This window comes from Dendrobates tinctorius, unplaced genomic scaffold (genome assembly GCF_039654945.1).
Source record: "Dendrobates tinctorius isolate UK_male_01 unplaced genomic scaffold, ASM3965494v1 ptg000006l, whole genome shotgun sequence".
NCBI classification, from domain to species: domain Eukaryota; kingdom Metazoa; phylum Chordata; class Amphibia; order Anura; family Dendrobatidae; genus Dendrobates; species Dendrobates tinctorius.
In genome coordinates this window covers 15450656-15472981 of record NW_027361674.1, presented here as the reverse complement: position 1 = coordinate 15472981, position 22326 = coordinate 15450656, and the positions used below count along the sequence as shown (strand labels likewise).

Below are 22326 nucleotides of genomic sequence, written 5' to 3'. Positions count from 1 at the left end.
CTTTTGACGGTGCGCCGACCAGCGCCAAACGCAACCTGTTGCAATTTGGTTGCGCTCTGCGCACCGTCAAAAGGACGCAGGCGCCGCCAAACGCATACTGCGAACGGCCTGCGTCCTCAGTGATAAACTTAGGGGACGCATGCAGCGTCATGCGCCCGGAGGCGGAGCTACCGGCGGGGGCGGGGCTTAGCGGCGGCCGTGCGCAGGCCGTCGCTGCGCCCTGAAACGCAAATGTGAAACCGGCCTAGTGATTTTGATCCAGACATGTAAATGACATCATAGAAAATGTGTTTTATACCTGAAAATCTGATGTCTGAATAAGGGCTTAGTGACTTTGACCTTAGGACCTATTAAATACACTTTTTCATTAATATCAACTATATTTTTTAATTTTTATATATTTTATTTCAGGTCCTCCACTGCACAGGGCACATGCGGGTTTACAACTCCTGCAACAGCCAGAACCAATGTGGCTACAAAAAGCCGCCCATGACTTGCATGGTGCTAATCTGCGAGCCAATTCCTCACCCATCAAACATTGAGTTTCCATTGGACAGCAAGACGTTCCTCAGCCGCCACAGCCTGGACATGAAGTTTTCCTACTGTGACGAGAGGTAGAGACCCTGGTGGCCAAGAACAGCGGCCTGCAGATCTAGTGTCATGCCAATCTAGAAACAGGACAGCACGTTTTGTACTGTGTAGGGGACGGGTTCAAAAAATAATTGTATGAACGAAATAGTTTTAGCAATCTGGTGTTTTATCGAGACAGGTTATTGTAGAAAAGAAATACTGGAACAATTTGGGTCATTACCTTTTCTATTTTTACATTTATTCTAATGTAATTACTCTTTCTTTACACTAGGGTAACAGAACTGGTTGGGTATGAGCCAGAAGAGCTTCTTGGACGGTCGGTGTATGAGTATTACCATGCACTGGACTCTGACCACCTGACTAAAGCACATCATGACAGTAAGTCTCCCTTCCCCCAAAAAAGTCTAAATTTAAGAATCACACTGTTTTGTGCTTCAGCTATTCAGAATTTGTTTTCTGGCCTTGCAGTACTATCTAAATAGGATTATTAAAGGGTTTTTTTCTTTATCGCCTTATTGGGGGACACAGATTACCATGGGTGTATGCTGCTGCTGCTAGGAGGCTGACACTATGCAAAACAATAAAAATTAGCTCCTCCCTGGCAGTATACACCCACCGACAGGCACCAAGCACCTCAGTTTGTGCTTGGTGTCTGTAGGAGGCGGACCGGGATCTCCCCAGATCCGCAGTTAATAATCCATTTTTTCTTTTAGGGTTTAGATCGAACTTTTTAATCTTTTCTCTCTTATTTTTCAGGTTTTTCCGTTGGGAAACAGGGTATAGTTATCACCCTGATTTCCTATATCATGCGGCTGAGCGAGCAGTGTGTTGTCACCCACATCGCAACTCTCAGTACCGCAGGCAGGACTTTCTCCCTATCACCTTCCGGTGATAAGGGTTGTGGACAGGTGGCTGGTCCTTGCCGAATCCCCCTCCTCACCCCTTTCTCGGGACAGGGCTGAGAGGAAGTCGGCGATTGCAGGAGGTTCAAGCCGTCTTCTCTAGGATGCGGGTACAGAGGACCCCCCCCCAGCGGCCTGCCTGTTCTCCGTGGGCCCCTGTGGTCATCCTCTTCAGGGACGTCAGGTAAGTGCCTGTACGTTCCCTCCGGCCCCGCATAAGCTTCCGTGCAAGGGAGAAGTTGGACCTTGGTGATTACAGGTCCGCAGTTATTTGAATCTCCCGCCCTCTCTGCCTGCCGCGCGCTCACACAGCCGCTTGCGTCTCATCCTCCCCCTGCACTAGTCAGGAAGACACTGGGGATCCCTTCACTCACCACAGCAGCGTCACAAGCAGCAGGCCCACTGTCAGTTCGGCACCGGTATGTCGGCGTTTCCTTCACAATTGCTAGGCATGGGGCTGCGGCGTCTTCCTTTCACTTTCACTTTCCCTCAGCGTGCTCCCTCCTCCCTTCCTGAGCGCGCTCTTTTCAGCGAGCCTTTTCTAGCCCATCACAGGGCTCCTTTTCTAGCCCATCACAGGGCTCCTTTTCTAGCCCATCACAGGGCTCCTTTTCTAGCCCATCACAGGGCTCCTTTTCTTTTGATATGCCAGCCTCCCTCTTCGACCATGCCCTCTTCGTCGCTGTTAGCCAGTCACGGCGCCGCAGCTAAGCTCCGCCTCCAGCACAAGGTTTTCCTCGATTTTCACTCCTTCCTGCGCTGCTTGGGGGACACTTCGGCGTTTTCTGCTGCTCGCCAGAATCTCGGTAGGCTCTGCTCTGTGGCAAAGATTAGCTCTCCTCGGCGGTTCTTCCCTAATTCCTGCGGCCATTCAGTGCAGTTTACTTATGCCCAACCCTTCAGGGGATCTCTGCTTCAGGCCCACCGCTACCTATTACGCCTGTGCGCGCTGTAAAAAGAAGTGGGCATCGGGTCGGTCGTCCCCATTCTGCCCCCCCTGCAGGCCTTCAAATATGTCGGCATCTCAGGAGCGGGCTGAGGACACTCTCCCTTCCCCCCGGAGTGGGCCGTTGTAATGTCTCAGTCTGTATCCGACTTGACAAAAGTATCACAGTCGCTGGTCCAGGTCTTAGAATGATTACCTCAGCTATCTGCAGCCACCTGTGCCCCGACCGCCTCTCAGGGTGAGTCGTCCGCACCTGACCGCGGCCTTCTGAGAGACAGACAGGGCAGGAGTTCTAGGAAGCGGGCTCTGTCTACTTCGTCCTCTAGCTCGCAGGGCCCTTCTGCTTCTCCCAGGTTTCGTTCTCCTTCCTCGGATGACAACCTTCAGTCAGGCGATGACTCTCAATCGGAAGCTAGTTCAGAAGGGAACAGCATTTCTAAAACACGGGACATGGTCGATAGTCTTATATCAGCTATCTTCCAAACACTAAAAATTAAGCAGGATAAGACTCCCCCTCAGGAATGCTCTGTTCTCCTTAAACGAGCAAGACCTCCATCTCGAACCTTTCCCAATCACAAATATTTCGATACTACCTTATCCAAACACTGGGAGCGCCCTGAGCAACGTTTCTCAGGCCGCAAGTACGTAGACGTACTGTACCCCTTTGACACAGACCTGCTCACAAAGTGGTCCAAGGCTCCCGAGGTGGATCCTCCAGTTTCCCGGATAGCCTCAAAAACGGTGCTTTCTCTGCCAGATGGGGCATCGCTTAAAGATCCTACTGACAGGCAGACTGAATCTCTGGCTAAGTCTATCTTTGAGGCATCCGGCGCCTCTCTCTGCCCCATTTTCGCATCCGCTTGGGTGGCGAAAGTCATTTCCGCTTGGACAAAAATTCTTCACAGGGGCATCTTAGCGTCAGCTCCTCAAGACGAGTTGGCGGATCTTGCAGATCAGGTTAACCATGCAGGAAAATACCTTTTGGCCGCCTCCTTGGACGCGGCCGGTTGCGTAGCAAGGGCTAACAGCAACATAGTAGCTGTACGCCGAGTCCTCTGGCTAAAGTCATGGAATGCGGACACTACTTCAAAACAGTCGCTTACCAATCTGCCATTCCATGGCTCTAGACTCTTTGGAGCCAAGCTGGATCAGATAATTTCCGATGCCACTGGTGGTAAAAGCACTTCGCTTCCCCAGTCTCGACCGAAACGTTTTTTCAACAGAAAGGGGTTTTCGACCATTCAGGCCCTTTCGTCCCTTCTCTGCCACGGAGAGATCTGCTCAACAAGATCGGCCGCCCTCCACCAGGGAGCGGGATCAGATGAAACCTTCCTACAAACCCGCTCCTCGCTGGAGATCTAGAGGACAATACTCCAGATCTTCAGGCGCCAATTCCGGCAGATTTTCTTCTAAGAGACGGGTCACCCCCACCTGGAATTTCTTCCAGGGTGGGAGGCAGACTTTCCTTTTTCGTGGATGCTTGGCTGTCCGTTGTCGACGACGCTTGGGTCAGAGAAATCGTCGCATCCGGATACAAGATCGAATTTGCTTCCCCCCCGAACAGACGTTTTTTCCGGTCTCTGCCTCCGCGACAGCGGTCCCAGACTCCGGGTTTTCTGCAGGCCATTTCCTCCCTTCTTTCCGCCGGAGTCATTGTTCCCGTTCCCTCAAACGAACTTTTTTCCGGGTTCTACTCCAATCTCTTTGTAGTCCCGAAGAAAGACGGCTCCCTTCGTCCAATTCTAGACCTCAGATTGCTCAATCGCCACGTGAAGATTCTTCATTTCAAAATGGAGTCTCTTCGGTCAGTGATTGCTTCCATGGAACCCGGGGAATTCCTCTGCTCGGTGGACATTCGGGATGCCTATCTGCACATTCCGGTTTGTGCGCAACATCAGAAGTATCTTCGATTTGCGATTCAGGGAGACCACTTTCAGTTCACGGCTCTTCCTTTCGGCCTAGCTTCAGCGCCCCGTGTTTTCACGAAGGTGATGGCAACCGTCATGGCCATCCTTCGCTCCAGAGGGATCCTCATCATCCCTTATCTGGACGATCTTTTGATCAAGGGTTCGTCTCGCCAGGACTGTCTCCAGAGTCTTCAGATAACCCTGGACACTCGGCCGCCTCGGTTGGCTGGTCAACAAAGAGAAGTCCATTCTGACCCCCACCCAGCGTCTGACCTTTCTGGGCATGGAATTCGACACAAATCTATCCCTTGTTTTTCTTCCAGGGGAAAAATTTTGCGACTCTTTCCAAGGGCATCAGAACTCTCGAGGCCTACTCCCATTCCCATTCGGTCCTGCATGAAGGTCCTGGGGAAGATGGTGGCTTCCATGGAAGCAGTACCCTTTGCGCAGTTTCATCTTCGCCCCCTCCAGCTGTCTCTGCTTTCAGCCTGGAACAAGACCACGATGTCCTTGGACCGTACTATTCTGCTCCCTCTCAGAGTGAGGCAATCTCTCGCTTGGTGGCTACGGCCAGCGTCAGTTCTCCAAGGGAGGTCCTTTCTTCCGCCTCAGTGGCAAGTCATCACCACCGATGCAAGTCTTCTAGGATGGGGAGCCGTGTTCCATCAGAAAGCGGCCCAAGGATGCTGGAATCCACAGGAGTCTCTTCTCCCAATCAATCTTCTGGAGATCAGAGCAATCTTCCTGGCCCTACTTCACTGGCAACCTCTCCTCTCCGGCAAGCCGGTCCGTATTCAGTCGGACAACGCCGTGGCGTACATAAACCATCAGGGGGGCACGCGCAGCAAGCAAGTAATGTCAGAAGTGGCCAAGATATTCCGCTGGGCAGAACGTTACGTTCCGGCAGTCTCCGCCGTCCATATTCCAGGGGTGGAAAATTGGGCAGCCGACTTTGAGTCGCCAGGGCCTAGCGTCCGGCGAATGGTCCCTGCACCCCACAGTCTTCAATCAGATATGCCACCGTTGGGGCACCCCGGATGTCGACCTCATGGCATCTCGGATGAACCACAAGGTGCCGCAGTTCGTAGCCAGGTCCAGGGACCCTCTAGCCGTCGCATGCGACGCGCTGGTGACTCCGTGGTCCCAGTTTCAACTTCCTTATCTGTTCCCGCCTCTGGCCTTGATCCCACAAGTGGTCAAAAAGATAAAATCGGAAGGCGTACCAGTGATTCTAGTCGCTCCAGATTGGCCAAGACGGCCTTGGTACGCGGAACTGGTCAACATGCTCGCGGACGTCCCCTGGAGGCTTCCAGACTGTCTAGACCTTCTCTCGCAAGGCCCCCTTTACCACGAGAATTCTCAGTCTCTGAGTTTGACGGCATGGCCGTTGAGACCGCAATCCTGAAGGAATCGGGTCTGTCCAGTCAGGTTATTCAAACTATGATCAGAGCCAGGAAACCAGCCTCTTCCTGCATTTACCATAGGTACTGGAAGGCTTTTTTCCGTTGGTGCGATGATAAAAAAGTCTTCCCACTGTCCTTTTCTATCCCATCTATCCTTGGGTTTCTTCAGTCTGGTTTAGAAGCGGGTCTGTCCCTCAGTACGCTCAAGGGCCAGGTTTCCGCTCTATATATCCTCTTCCAAAGAGAGCTAGCTTCTCTACCACAGGTCAAAACCTTTCTCCAAGGGGTCTCCCATGTGGCTCCTCCTCATCATTCGCCAATAGACCCGTGGGATCTCAACCTCGTTCTTAGCGCTCTCCAGAAGGCACCGTTCGAGCCTCTCCAGGACATTCCTTTGTCCCTTCTCTCGTGGAAGGTCACCTTTTTGATCGCCATTACATCCATCAGAAGAGTTTCTGAATTGGCGGCCTTGTCATGTCGTTCCCCTTACCTGATTCTCCATCAGGACAAAGCCGTCCTCAGGCCCGTTCCTTCTTTTCTTCCAAAGGTGGTTTCCTCTTTCCATATCAATGAGGATATCGTTCTTCCTTCTTTTTGTCCGGCTCCCTCTCATCCGCTTGAGAAGTCTCTCCACAAACTGGACGTAGTTAGAGCCCTGCGTGTCTATCTCGCCAGGACATCTTCCTTTCGTCTGTCCGATTCCTTGCTGGTCATCTCTGAAGGTCGCCAGAAGGGCCTTCCGGCTTCCAAATCCACGATCGCTCGCTGGATTCGTTCTACCATTCTGGAAGCGTATCGTCTTCAGGAAAAACGACCCTCTCCGGGAGTAAGAGGTAATTCCACCCGGGCTGTGGCGGCTTCGTGGGCTGTTCGTCACCAGGCTTCGGCCATGCAAATTTGCAAAGCCGCAACCTGGTTGTCTTTGCACACTTTACGAGGTTCTACAGGGTTCATACCCAGGCCTCGTCTGATGCTTTTGTTGGTAGGAAGGTTCTGCAGGTGGCGGTGGCTCACCGGCCGACCTAAGCCTTTCCGTTACTTTCGTTCCTTATTGCTGTTCCCACCCTTGGGACGGCTTTGGAACGTCCCATGGTAATCTGTGTCCCCCAATAAGGCGATAAAGAAAGATGGATTTTTGGTTCTTACCGTAAAATCTCTTTCTTGGAGCCTTCATTGGGGGACACAGCACCCTCCCTGTTTAAGTTGTACCGTGTTGGGTCCTAGAGTCCCTTGTTGGGTTGGTACATATGTTTAGAGTTTTCTCTTTGCTTCTCCTACTGCTTTTTCACCAATTGAGGTGCTTGGTGCCTGTCGGTGGGTGTATACTGCCAGGGAGGAGCTAATTTTTATTGTTTTGCATAGTGTCAGCCTCCTAGCAGCAGCAGCAGCATACACCCATGGTAATCTGTGTCCCCAATGAAGGCTCCAAGAAAGAGATTTTACGGTAAGAACCAAAAATCCATCTTTTTTCTTCAGAAAAACGTCCCCCGACCGCAGTGTTTTGTTTAAAATAACTAATGAAAAAAAAAAAAAAAATATGGTTACTCCTCCTCCAGAGGTCCAACGCACAGTCTCAGCTGCTGCTTTGGTGTGTTTTACTGTCTGCAGCATCAGGTTGATGGTGCTACAGCTAATAGCTGAGCTAACCTGCTCAGAATGGTTTGAGCTGTCAGTTGGCAGAGCCACTCAGCTCACTTATTGGCTGCAGACTTTAACATGCCAACAGTAGTGGCAGAGACTCTGTGACGGACCTGGGGAGGGTGATTGAAACAGAGTAAACAAACTACACCTAGGGGCTGCTGATTTCTGAAACTTGGAAGCAGGGCTGTGGAGTCGGTAAGCCAAACCTGCGACTCCGACTCCTCAATTTCCCTTACACCGACTCCAACTCCGACTCCCGACTCCCACACATATTGCTTATATTTAACCCCTTCCTGCCATCCAACGTACTATCCCGTCCACGGTACCCGGGCCCGTATGACCGGGGACGGGATAGTACGTCGGCGCGATCAGCGGTGCCCACGTGGTGAGCCCCGCTGATCGCGGCCGGGTGTCAGCTGATTATCACAGCTGACACCCGGCACAATGTGTCAGGGGCGGTCACGGACCGCCCCCGACACGTTAACCCCTTGCACACCGCGATCAAACACGATCGCGGTGTACCGGGGGTTAAAGGGAAGCGTCGGCAGGGAGGGGGCTCCCTCCGTGCTTCCCTGAGCCCCCCACGGCAGCGCAATGTGCAGCGCTGCTGCGGGGGACTCCCTTCCTCCAGGCCCCCGAATCCAAGATGGCGACGGGGGCCTTCGGGGGCCTGCGGAAGCTGGCTTCCTCAGTGCCTGCAAAGCGCAGGCATGAGGAAGCCTTCTGCAGTGCCTGTGTCAGATCGCTGATCTGTCACAGTGATCTGTGATGTGACAGATCAGCGATCTGTCACAGGACAGTGATGTCCCACCTGGGACTATTTAATAAAGTAAAAAAAAAAAATAAAAAGTGTAAAAATAATTTAAAAAAAATCGCCAAATAAATTAGAAAAAAAAAAAATATTCCCCCAATAAATCCATTTTTTGGAAATAATAAAAAAAACAAAACAATAAAAGTACACACATTAGGTATCGCCGCGTCCGTAACGACCCGCCCTATAAAACTGTCCCATTAGTTAACCCCTTTAGCGAACCCCTTAAAAAATAAAAATAAAAAACGAAGCAAAAAATGATTTATTATCATACCGCCAAACAAAAAGTGTAATAACGCGCGATCAAAAAGACGCATATAAATAGCCATGGTACCGCTGAAAACGTCATCTTGTCCCGCAAAAAACGAGCTGCCACACAGCATAATCAGCGAAAAAATAAAAAAGTTATAGCTCGCTTAATAAAGCGATGCAAAAATAATTATTTTTTTTATATAAAGTAGTTTTCATTGCATAAAACCGACAAAAACATAAAAAACGACCTAAATGAGGTATCGCTGTAACCGTACTGACCCGGAGAATAAAACCGCTTTATCAATTTTACCGCACGCGGAACGGTGTAAACGCACCCCCCCAAAAGAAATTCATGAAACGCTGGTTTTTGTTCATTCTGCGTCCCAAAAATCGGAATAAAAAGCAATCAAAAAATTTCACGTGCCCGAAAATGGTACCAATAAAAACGTCAACTTGTCCCGCAAAAAATAAGACCTCACATGACTCGGTGGGTCAAAATACGGAAAAATTATAGCTCTCAATATGTGGTGATGCAAAAACTATTTTTACAATAAAAAGCGTCTTTTAGCGTGCGACAGCCGCCAAACATAAAAACCGCCATAAATAGTAAATCAAACCCCCCGTTATCACCCCCTTAGTTAGGGAAAAATAATAAAATTAAAAAAATGTATTTATTTCCATTTTTCCGTTAGGGCTAGGGTTAGGGCTAGGGGTGTGTTGGGGTAGGGTTAGGGTTAGGGTAGGGTTAGGGCTAGGGTTAGGGCTAGGGTTAGGGGCGTGTTGGGGTTCGGGTTGGAGTTATAATTGGGGGTTTCCACTGTTTGGGCACATCAGGGGCTCTCCAAATGCAACATGGCGTCTGATCTCAATTCCAGCCAATTCTGAGTTGAAAAAGTCAAATGGTGCTCCTTCCCTTCCAAGCTCTGCTATGCGCCCAAACAGTGTTTTACCCCCACATGTAGGGTATCAGCCTACTCAGGACAAATTGCAAAACAACTTTTGGGGTCCAATTTCTCCTGTTACCCTTAGGAAAATAAAAAATTGGGGGCAAAAATATCATTTTTGTGGAAAAAAATGATTTTTTTATTTTCACGTCCGAGTGTTATAAACTTCTGTGAAGCACTTGGGGGTTCAAAGTGCTCACCACACATCTAGATAAGTTCCTTAGGGGGTCTAGTTTCCAAAATGGGGTCACTTGTGGGGAGTTTCAATAGTTTAGGTACATCAGGGGCTCTCCAAACGCACATGACACCCGCAGACCATTCCATCAAAGTCTGCATTCCAAAACGTCACTGCTTCCCTTCCGAGCCCCGACGTGTGTCCATACAGTAGTTTTCTCCCACATATGGGGTGTCAGCGTACTCAGGACAAATTGGATAACAACTTTTGGGGTCCAATTTCTCCTGTTACCCTTGGGAAAATGAAAAAATTGGGGACTAATTGATCATGTTTGTGGAAAAAATACGATTTTTTTATTTTCATGCCCTGGCATTATAGACTTCTGTGAAGCCCTTGGGGGTTCAAAGTGCTCACCTCACATCTAGATACGTTCCTTAGTGGGTCTAGTTTTCAAAATGGGGTCATTTGTGGGGGGTTTCCACTGTTTAGGTACATTAGGGGCTCTCCAAAGGCAACATGACACCCGCAGACCATTCCATCAAAGTCTGCATTCCAAAACGTCACTACTTCCCTTCCGAGCCCCGACGTGTGCCCATACAGTAGTTTTCTCCCACATATGGGGTATCAGCATACTCAGGACAAATTGGACAACAACTTTTGGGGTCCAATTTCTCCTGGTACCCTTGGAAAAATAAAAAAATGGTGATTAAAAGATCATGTTTGTGGAAAAAATACGAATTTTTTATTTTCACGCCCGGGTGTTATAAACTTGTGTGAAGCACTGGGGGGGTCAAAGTGCTCACCACACATCTAGATAAGTTCCTTAGGGGGTCTGGTTTCCAAAATGGTGTCATTTGTGGGGGGGTTCCACTGTTTTGGTACATCAGGAGTTTTCCAAACGCGACATGGTGTCCGATCTCAATTCCAGCCCAAAACGTCAAATGGCGCTGCTTCCCTTCCGAGCTCTGCCATGCGCCCAAATAGTGGTTTACCCCCACATGTGGGGTATCTGCGTACTCAGGACAAATTGCACAATAACTTTTGCAGTTCAATTTCTCCTGTTACCCTTGGTAAAATAAAAAAAAAATTGAACCTGAAGTATTTTTTTTATGAAAAAAAGTTAGATGTTCATTTTTTTTTAAATATTCAAAAAAATTCCTGTGACGCACCTAAAGGGTTAATAAACTTCTTGAATGTGGTTTTGAGCACCTTAAGTGGTGCAGTTTTTAGAATTGTGTCACTTTTGGGTATTTTCTATCATATAGACCCCTCAAAGTGGCTTCAAATGTGATGTGGTCCTAAAAATAAAATGGTGTTGTAAAAATGAGAAATCGCTGGTCAACTTTTAACCCTTATAACTTCCTAACAAAAAAAAATTTTGGTTCCAAAATTGTGCTGATGTAAAGTAAACATGTGGGAAATGTTAGTTATCAAGTTTTTTGTGTGCCGTATCTCTGTGATTTAAGGGCATAAAAATTCAAAGTTGGAAAATCGCGAAATTTTCAAAATTTTCGCCAAATTTCTGTTTTTCTCACAAATAAACGCAAGTTATTTGAATGAAATTTTACCACTAACATGAGGTACAATATGTCACGAGAAAACAATGTCAGAATCACCGGGATCAATGGAAGCGTTCCAGAGTTATGACCTCATAAAGGTACAGTGGTCAGAATTGTAAAAATTGGCTCGGTCATGAACGTGCAAACCACCCTTGGGGGTGAAGGGGTTAAGTGAAAATTTATTGTAGTACAATGTGAACCTCAGACATTTAATCATTTTTATGATCCAATAATCAAGATATTTAGATAGAACAGAATATATATTGGTGTACTACCCGGTTTTCATTCTTTTTGGTACAGATACGATATGGATAGACAGATATGGATAAATGGATAGAGCAGATTTCTAATCTGCTTTTGCTATTGAGAACATTATATAGGAGCTCAAAAACCTTTCAGGTGATGCAGTTTTTTAAAAAGATGATCAACTTTTGCAGCTGAAAAACGTATCCTCAAACACAGGAAAAACGCTGTGTGAATGTAGCCTTAGATCAGGAATATAACAGCCATTTATAGGACATTTCATAACTTTCCCAAACTCCTATGAAAAAATATTCAGCACATCCTGCATTGAATTACTGTACCCAATTTATTATATATTTTAGGAGTCGGTCCATTTTATACCGACTCCACCAAAATGAGCTCCGACTCCGACTCCACGACTCCGACTCCACAGCCCTGCTTGGAAGTGCCTTTAAGAACACATAAGGGCTTACATAGTAAATGCTTAGTACCTCTACAGTTTCTTTGTTGGGGATACTAAATTATGAGACTTGTGTTCTGCTCTTCATTTAGTGTTCACGAAGGGACAAGTGACTACAGGGCAGTACAGAATGCTGGCCAAGAAAGGGGGCTTTGTCTGGGTGGAAACACAAGCCACTGTTATCTACAACACGAAAAACTCCCAACCTCAGTGCATTGTGTGCGTCAACTACGTCTTAAGGTGAGTGCCAGCCAGGTCATTGTCGTTCCAGGGGTCGTGTGTATTCACGTAATGACCAGACACAGCAGAGCTGAGCTTGTCCTCATGATACCATAATGGATCGGGATTATTCCGGGACCTACAGGTAAAGTTTCCCATTGCACAAAGAAAACAACTGATGACCAACTCAGCCCTGCTACGTGAGGAAAGAGTTGTCAGCCCTATGCTCGTTCAGCCAGCATCCATTCTCACCCGTTGCCCATAAACGTGTCATTATTCCGTGCCGGACTCCTATAGGAGCCATACATCTCCAGCAGTCAAAGTAGTTGGGCATATTGAAATATATTATCTCTGATCCTGGTTACCACCTACATCTGCCAACAATCAGGTTACCCCCATGCACATTAGATTGTCACCTGCTGCTGAAACTCCTCTTACATTTCTTACTTTTATGGATGACCTAACAGCTTGTGTGTTGACTTGTTTAAAGGGGATCTCCAGGAATAGACAAACATGGAATATGAATGGGTCCAGTGCCTAGGAGCATGTGCAGCAGGAAGCTCCGCCACTGTCCTGCAAGTAGTTTGTATAGGTTTTATCCAGGACGCAGCCGTGGAGCTTCCTGCTGTACAGGCTCACAAGCATTTGTGACACTTTACTTCTATCCCTGGAGAATCTCTTTACAATAGTGTTCAAAATAATAGCAGTCCAATATGACTAACCTCATTAATCACTGTTTTTGGTATAAATTATATCACCACATGTCAAACAATTTACCAATTGGTGGAGTAGATTCCAAGAAAACCAATCAACTCCTAATTATGATCTGCATGGTTTTGAGTCTGTGTATTAGAAAAATTAATTGAAGGGGGTGTTCAAAATAAGCTGTGTGGAGTTCATTTAGTGAGGTCAATAATTCTGTGAAGAAACCGGTGTGAATCAGGTGGCTCTTATTTAAGGGTGAAGCCAGGACCTGTTGTACATGCATTTCTCCTTGAAAGCCTGAGAAATATGGGTTGTTCGAGACATTGTTTAGAAGAACAGCGTACTTTGATTAAAAAATTGATTGGAGAGGGTAAAACTTATAAAGAAGTGCAGACAATGGTAGGCTGTTCGGCTAAAATGATCTCCAATGCTTTAAAATGGAAAGCCAAACATGCAAGAAAACGGAAGACTACCATTCAAATGGATGTAAGAATAGCAAGAATGGCCAAGGCACAGCCAGTGATCAGTTCCAGGATGATCAGAGACAGTCTCAAGTTACCTGTGAGGACTGTGACTGTTAGACGCCTGTGTGACGCTAATCTCTTAGCAAGAAGTCCCCACAAAGTCCCACTGTTAAAAAAAGAAATATGTACTGAAGCGGATACAATTTGCCAAATAACACATCAACTGGCCTAAAGAGAAATGGGGAAACATTTTGTGGATTGATGAAGGTAAAATTGTTCTTTTCCAGGACATCCCCCTGACAGCACTATAGAGGACGGTCCTCCTCCTCCTTACAGGGACAGGAAAAGTACACAAGAGGTTAAAAGGTCCCTTCCCACCCCACCCCATTTCCCTCAGTGTCTTTCCTGTTCCTGCATGGAGGGACACGCGAGAGGAAGCGCTGCAGAGCTTACTGGAGGGCCCAGAGGAATCGGGCGGCCAGTCCAAACCTTCCCTCTGTCAAGGCGCACAGGGCCGAAACTTCCCGGTGGGGAGTCCCTCTGCCCCAAAGGCCAGGAGCAGGACGATGCTCCTGGAGTGAGCCGCTCCTCCCGGTGGGAGGCTCTCGGCTCCAGCCGGTGGCTGCCGCCATGGCAGGCGAAGGCCGGTCCCCCGCATGCAGCTGGCCGGGCGGGCGCCAGCATCACGAAGAGCGCCGTCAGAGGCGCAGGTGGGGGGGCTAGTGGTGGAAGCGGCTGGAGCAATTTCCCGCCTATCACGAGAAGACGCGCGTCACTTCCGGTGACGTCGCACGCTGGGCTTGAATCTCAGCGGTCGCGCGCCGGGCTTGAATCTCAGCGCATTCTCCAGGAGCTCAGTGTCTCTCTGGAAGCACAGACTGCAAGGATGGATACAGAGGCTCCGGCGAATGGAGGGAGAAGTGCGCCTGGTGCAGACCACCCTCCCCACAGCCACCCCTGCAGCCCAGGGCCTGACTACCCTATCTTAAATTAATAGGATAAGGGAACCACAGCAGCCCCCCCCCCCCGACAGTGACTAAGGACCCTGCCAAGGCCGCATCGAAGTCGGTCAGATGCCCTGTATGCAGAGTGAAGCTGCCAGACACCTATGGCAAAACCCTCTGCGGACCCTGCACATCAAGGGTTATAAGAGACGAGCAGCCATCCCTCCTTCGAGATGAGATCCTTGATACGGGAGGAAGTCCAGGCCTCCAGAGTCAGCCTCGCACAACAGCAGTCCCTCAGTCAAGGGCCAAGCCGCAAGTGTCCGAAGTGGGAGGCAGAGCCAGTGTCCGAAGCAAGCTCAATCGAGGGGTCAGAATTCTGGGACTCGGATCCAGAGGAGGAAGGAGAGATCCTGGCGGACAGGCAGGATCGAGGCAGGAAATACCTGTTCTGGCTAGAGGACACGGACGAGTTGGTCCAGGCGGTAAGGAACACCATGCAGATTGAGGAAGTTCCTAAGCCGCAGTCTAGACAGGACCTGATGTTCGGAGGACTGGTGGCTCGGACACAGTGTTCCCTGTAAGTGAACGCATCAAAACAATGGTCCTTGAGGAGTGGAAGGAGGCAGAATGCCGACTCATACTATCCCGTGACTTTAAAAGTCAACTGTCTTTTGATCCCGAGGAAACACGATCATGGGAGGAAGTGCCGAAGATCGATGTTCCTGTAGCCAGGGTCACCAAGAAGACTGCCATCCCGTTCGAGGACTCTTCAAGTCTCCGGGACCCGATGGACAGGAAGGTGGAAGTTTTATTAAAAAGGACATGGGAGACTTCGGCAGCCCTCATCAGGGCTAACATAGCAGCCACCTCGGTGGCCAGGTTTATGTTTCTGTGGATGGGGCAGTTGGAGGAACACCTAACCAACAAGACCCCTAGATCTGAGATCCTAGCATCCCTTCCCCTCATGAAATCGGCCACGGCGTTCCTGTTGGATACGTCAGCCGAATCAGTAAGGTTTGCAGCCAGAAACAGCTCCCTTTCTAACGCAGCTAGAAGAGCGGTCTCTTGGTCAGGGGATAACGCCTCTAAGGCGAAGCTATGCTCCATCCCCTTCTCGGGCCTAAGGGTATTCAGACCAGCCCTAGATAACATTTTAGAGCTGGTGTCCGACAAAAATGAGTTTCCCAGAAGAAAAACCTAAGCGGCCCCAGTCCTTTCGGAGAGGCCCCTCCTATAGGAGACAGGCTGACTTTAGGAGCCAAGCCAGGTCCAACAGAGGCTCCTATAGGAGCTTCCACAGCCAAGGTGGGAGAAGCAAAGGCTCCCTTTTTGCGTCAACCTCCAGATCTAGGAGGCAATGACGCCATAAGTATCGGGGGAAGACTTCGCCACTTCGCAGTAAATTGGGCCCGAGTCACCCACAACCAGTAGGTCCTCAGAACCATTGCAGAGGGTTACAGTATAGAACTCTACTCCCCTCCCCCCCAACAGATACATTTCCCCCACCGTAGTCCCGGCGGAATCCGCTATATGGGCGGACATACAGGACATGATCAGTTCAGAGCTTATAGTACCGATTCCTCTGACAGAAAGGAACACTACTCCCGGTTCTCCATTGCAAAACCATCCGGCGAGGCCCGAACTATTATAAATTTAAAGCCTTTAAATGCCTGGGTCAGGTACAAGAGGTTACGGATGGTATCAATTCAGTCCGCAATACAGCTAATAGTACGCACATGACAGTGTCCCTGTCTATCAGGTCCCTATCCATCCGTCATCCCAAAGCCTGCTAAGATTCGCAGTCAAATTTCCAATGCCTTCCATTCGGGCTGGGGTCGACCCCCCCCCCCCCCCCCCCCCATCTTCACAAAGCTGTTAGCGGAGGTAGTGGCCTACCTGAGAAGCCAAGGAATCGTGATCATACCATACTTAGACGATTTCCTCCTGGTGGCAGGATCCGAAGAAGCGCTCATTCGAGACAGGAGCCGGGCAATTACAGTAATGGAGTTCCTCGGCTGGGTGATCAACTGGCAGAAGTCAGACCTCATACCAGAGTGCAGGAAGTTCTTCCTCGGAGTTCTTAGACTCACAAGACAGGATATCCTTGCTACCAAAAGGAAGGCAGAAGACTATTCAAGACAGAGCCAGGGATCTCTTGAAGCATCGCTCCTCCATAAGAGGCGCAGTGGAGGTTCTGGGCTTAATGACTGCTTGCATTCCGTGTGTCAGATGGGCCCAGTTCCATTCGAGACTGTTACAAAAGGAGATCCTCGCAATATGGGACAGGAGTCAGGTTTCACTCGACACACCCATAAGGCTGCCACGACCAGTGAATAAATCACTATGTTGGTGGACACAGCCCAGGAATCTCCAGGTGGGCGTATTATGGACAACCTCTCCATACATGGTACTCACCACAGACGCCAGTATGTGGGGATGGGGAGCCCATGTAAACAGAAAAATCTTCCAGGGAAGATGGTCAGTAGACATCAGAAGCAGATCCTCCAACTTCAGGGAACTCTATGCGGTCTGGGAAACCCTGCAGCGGAACCTGGCGGTCCTGAAGAACAGACACGTCCGCGTATTATCAGACAACGTAACAGCAGTGTCTTTCCTGAAGCACCAGGGAGGCCCCAGGCACCGACAGCTCCAGGCCCTAGCAGGAAGAATATTTGCCTGGGCAAAGGGAACAGTCCTCTCAGTAACGGCAGTCCACCTAGAGCAGTGGTCCCCAACATTTTTTGCACTAGGGACTGGCTTCCAGCAAGACCATTCTTCCATGGCCCAGCGGGGTGGAGGTAGAGGTGGAGAACCCAGAAAGAATTTTGGGTTAAATTAGTGTCTGGAGGATCCGCCAGACAAAAAACGTTGCAAGCTCCGATTTCAAATCTTTGAGCATGGTGACGGACAGCAACTTTTGGCGGATCCGCAAAAAAAAACAAACGGATGCAACGGACGGCAATCCGCCAGTAATGGAAGTCAAGGGAAAAAAAAAAACAATCCTCAAAAGAAAATTGAGGATCCGTTTTTTTCAAAACCTGGCGGATTATGACTGATTGTAAAAAGCTGAAGTGTGAAAGAGGCCTTAAACTTTCTACAGTTAGGGTTTAATAAAGGTCTTAAGCCCAGCACTTTAAAGGTCCAGATTTCGGCCTTAAGCTCCTTCTTTGATTACCCGTTAGCTTCTCACCCTTGGGTAGCAAGCTTTATAAAGGCCATGCAACGTCTTCGCCCCACAATTAGGCAGCTCACCCCGCCTTGGGACCTTGGCCTGGTACTCAGGTTCCTATGTAGGGATCCTTACGTCCCCAGGGAAGAGATGACCATTTCAACAGCCTTCCTTGTAGCCATTACCACGGCCAAGAGAATAGGGGAAATCCAGGCCCTGTCCATCAGAGACCCGTATCTCCAGATCAGAGAAGATCGTATAATCTTGATATTACATCCAGCATTTATTCCAAAGGTAGCCTCTTGCCAAAAAAGAAACCAGGAGATAGTCTTACCATCCTTCTGTGACAACCCCCGTAATGAAAAGGAACAGCGTCTTCACTCACTGGATGTGAGACGCGCGGTTATAGTCTATTTGGAGGCCACCAGCAGCTGGCGTATTGACCCAAATCTGTTCGTCCTTTTTGGGGGTAAAAACAAGGGGAGAAAAGCCTCTAAGGCACCCACCGCAAGATGGATTACTTCAGTAATCTCAGACGCCTACCAAGCTGAAGGCGCCAACCTGCCAGGTACTTTAAAGGCCCACTCTACAAGGGCAGTATCGGCCTCGTGTGCCGAATGGGTAGGCGCCTCTGTTGACCAAATCTGTAGAGCAGCAACCTGGGCCAGACTTAATACTTTCTGCAAGCACTACAAGCTTGATGTGCTAGCTGGTCAACAGACCGCATTTGGGAGAAAGGTTCTCCAGGCGGTAATCCCACCCTGAGGAGGTGCTTTGGTACTCTCCATGGTGCTGTCAGGGGGACGTCCTGGAAAATAGGTATTAGACCTACCGGTAATGATGATTCCAGGAGTCCATCCTGACAGCACGGGTAGTTCCCTCCCTTTTTATGTTATGTCATATGCTGTAATATGATTGTATCATTAAAGTGTTACTTGCATTATCCACGCTGTGGTACTTGTTAAATCACTGAGGGAAATGGGGTGGGATGGGACCTTTTAACCTCTCGTGTGCTTTTTCCTGTCCCTGTAAAGAGGAGGACGACGACATCCTCCATGGTGCTGTCAGGGATGGACTTCTGGAAATATCATTACCGGTAGGTCTAATACCTATTTTTGGGTCCAAGGACCCTTCAGCCAGTTCGTCAGACAACCCTCAAACTCTGCATTCAAGCCACAGTACCCTCTGAAGACAGTAAGCATGGTGGTGCAAGCATCATGATATGAACACGTTTCTCTTACTATGGTACCCAACCTGTTACGGCATACCAGAGATCATGGATCAGTTTGCATATATTAAAATACTTGAAGAGGATATGCCCTTGACATGGGTGTTTTTAATAAGACAACGACCCTAAACACATCAGTAAACGAGCAAAATCTGGGTTCCAGTCCAACAAAATTGAGGTTATGGAGTGACCAGCCCAATCCTCAGACCTTAATCCAATAGAACACTTGTGGGGTAACATAGTAACATAGTTTTGAAGGCTGAAGGAAGACCTTATGTCCATCTAGTTCAGCCTATTTTTAGTGCAGCTGTTAATAATGCCGTTTCTTAGGCAAAGCCAACCAATGCCAAAAAATTGTGGGATGTAGTCTGAGCATCCTGGGCTGGAATAACAAGTGACAGGTGTCAGAAGTTGGTTGACTCTGTGCAACATGGATGTGAAACGGTTCTAAAAAAATAAAACTACGGAGAACAACTAAATGAGGTTAGTGATTCACAGGAATGCTAAATCCACAAAGTACATATTGTGAGTTTATAACAATAAATGCAGACACTGCTATTTTTTTGGGAACAGCCCACTGTTCATTTTTTATTTTCTGTAAAGTAGTTAAAAATTATATACATTTCTCTTCATGTTTTAAATTAGAAAACAGTGTGCAATGTTCCCAATGCTGGAAATAAAAACTAGTGTAAAGATTTTGTGATTAACTCATGTTTTTTAACATACTGCCATTATTTTGAACACTTCTGTAAGTGCAGTATATCTTTGGCAGACTGCTGTTTTTGGAGTGAAAAGAATCGCTGCTGATTTTTCTAGTTTCTTCATCTTTATGACTTTTTCATTGCATTGCTTTTTTTTGTTTTGTTTTTTTTTTTTAAAAAAAAGTTCCATTGTAGAGAGAGACCTGATACTGTCCATCGGCCAGACGGAGTCGTCACTGGCACCTCTGGAGTCTGCCGACATAAAGATGTCCACCATCTTCTCTGACCTGCGCAAAGATGATGAAATCTCCAGCAGTTTGTTCGATGAACTGAAGAAGGAACCGGAATCTCTGACTGTTCTTGCTCCGGACGCTGGAGACGAGATAATTGCACTGGACTTCACTTCTAGCGGTGGGTGTTTGCTGTTCTGTATGGTGGTGATTGGGTCCACATCATTGTGCTGTGTACCGTGGTGATTGCTTGCTCATCATTGGGCTCTTGTGGATGTTCGATGTTCTGTTTGGTGTTTGTAATCATTGGGCTCCTGTGGGTGTACGGTGGAGATTGGGTCCTCATCATCGGGCTCTTGTGGGTGTTTTTTGCTCTGTACTGTGGTGGTGGTGGGGGGGTCTCATCATTGGGCTCTTGTGGGTATTCGGTGCTCTGTACGGTGGTGTTTGGAGTTCCTCATCATAGGGCTTTTGTGGGTGTTCGGTTCTTTGTAAGGTGGTAATTGGGCTCTCACAATCAGGCTTTTGTGGGTGTTTGGTGCTCTGTATGTCGATGTTTGGGATTCCTCATCATTGGGCTCTTGTGGGTGTTAACTGCTCTGTATGGTAATGATTGGGGGTCATCATTGTCAGGCCCTTGTGGGTGTTTGGTGCTGTGTACGGTGGTGATTGGGTCCTCCTCATCAGGCTGTTGTGGGTGTTCAGTGCTCTGTATGTTAGTGATTGGGGGTCCTCATCATCAGGCCCTTGTGGGAGTTCTGTGCTCTGTACATTAGTGATCGGGGGTCCTCATCTTCGGTGCTCTGTGCGATTAGTGACCGGGGGTCCTCATCATCGGGCCCTTGTTGGTGTTCGGTGCTCTGTACGGTGGTGATTGGGTTCTCATCGTCGGGCTTTTGTGGATTTTCTGTCTTTTATAAAAGTCTGATAATTTTGTGTATTTTTGTCACTAGATTCTGAGCAGCAGTTTGAGGTTCCTTTGTATAACGACGTCATGCTCCACCCAACCAGTAACCCACCAGAGAGCATGCTGGTGTCTCCTGTCCCATCTCCTGAGAAGCCGAAGCCTCTGCGCAGCAATGCTGACCCGGCACTAAATAGAGAGGTGGTGATAAAGATGGAGTCGAACCCGGAACAGCTGGAGCTGGTGGCATTCACCATGCCGCAACTCTCCAAACCATCCAGCCCATCAGACCTCAGCAGCCAGAGCTCCACAGAGGTTCGCACACAACTCCTATGTAGTATTTACGTGGAGAATGGGGTGAGATGAGCCGAGATCTGTGTAAAGGGAAAGGCCCAATCTGCACAGACCCTACCCTCCTGTACCCCTTACTGCACCGTTCTGCTCTGTGTTCTTGCTAAGCTGGTGTCTGTAGCAAGAAGACATGAGAAATGAATGAGGTAAGGGGGTTGTGTAGCAGAAGATGAAATAACTTGCAAAGAGCTCAAATTGCTGGAAAAAAATAAAGTAGGGTATGCTCCCATTTGAAAGTTTACAGGGGTCCCAGCTACAATATACTGCAAATGGCAGCAGCAGTGATGGACATGAGTCACTGTCAGGAACACTGGAAATGGCCATTTCCTAGATGTGGCCGGCCGAGTATCTAAATCTGTGTTTCCCTAACTCCAGTCCTTCTGGCCCCCAACATGTATTGTTTTCGGGAATTCATTAGTGTCGCAGGTGATGGAATAATTATCAAGGCATCAGAAATTGCCATAGGTTCTCTCATCTGTGCAGTACTAGGGAAATCCTGAAAACATAACGTGTTGAGGGGATGCGATGAATGGAGTTTGGGAGACACTAATCTTAATGGTGGCTGTGGGGGGTGAGTAGCAGCCTTCAATTTCTCTTACACAAGTCTGAGCCCTTTGAATGTGTTTTTATTCTTCTGCTCCTGATGGCAGAATGGGACTGCAATAACAAAAATACCCAGTGGGCAGCCAGTAACCATGACAACACATAGATCCGAAAGGGTTCTGTACACAAAAAACATTGGATGTTGCATAGCAAGATTTGCCAAGTTTCATTGTTTAAGTGTTTCTTAAAATAGTAAGTTAGACCCTGTGCCACTTATCAGTGCACCCCACCCCCTGTGATCCCTGTAACGTGGCTCTGGACCCCAGGAACCAGACAATGGCAGGAGCAGAAGTGTGTGCACCCCACCCGTGACACCTGTAACGTGGCTCTGGACCCCAGGAACCAGACAATGCCTGGAGAAGTGTGCACATCCGACCTCTGCTCCATTCCTCGTTTGTGAGATTGCTCTGTAGTTGTTAAGGTCCAGCATTCGCAAGTCCAGTTCCAGAGCTTGTTCTGAGGATCACAGGTTTCGGCAGTCGGACCCCCAGCAAGCAATATATTTTATCCATTGTCTAATGGCATTTTAGGAATAACCCTTTAATAACTTCAGAACAACGAAAATAAGATAACAGATGAATAGTATGTCATGGGGTGTGACGTGCTGGCTGTCATCAAGTCTTGGATAGGATTCACCTTTAGGATTTTGAAATCTAGTTTCTCCTTCCTGCAGCCCGGTTCCCCCGCCGAATACTGCTTTGATGTGGACAGCGAAATCTCAAGGGCGTTCAAAATGGATTTGGTGGAGAAACTCTTTGCAATAGACACAGAATCGAAGACCCCATTCTCCACACAGGTATGTGTATTACCTTGGCTTTCCTGGCGCAGTTATGTTCTATTAGGAGAGGAATTCTGAAGATTTTACAAGTGAGTCGTGAGGGGCAGGAATCCAAAACATTCAGCTGTTGTGAAACTGCAACTCCTAATATGGCCTGACAGCAGGGAATGGTGGGAGTCAGCATCATTGTTTC

At 48.3% G+C, this 22326-nt stretch overlaps 1 protein-coding gene across 1 annotated transcript in view; it reads left to right on the top strand.

The window, feature by feature from the left end:
• HIF1A (hypoxia inducible factor 1 subunit alpha) overlaps positions 1–22326 on the top strand; it is a 70398-nt gene that overhangs the window by 42943 nt on the left and 5129 nt on the right. The window contains exons 6-11 of the mRNA XM_073571018.1: positions 412–614; positions 863–969; positions 11927–12074; positions 19452–19678; positions 20451–20716; positions 22029–22151. Coding sequence (XP_073427119.1) covers positions 412–614; positions 863–969; positions 11927–12074; positions 19452–19678; positions 20451–20716; positions 22029–22151 — 1074 coding nt within the window. The remainder of the gene's footprint in view (positions 1–411; positions 615–862; positions 970–11926; positions 12075–19451; positions 19679–20450; positions 20717–22028; positions 22152–22326) is intronic.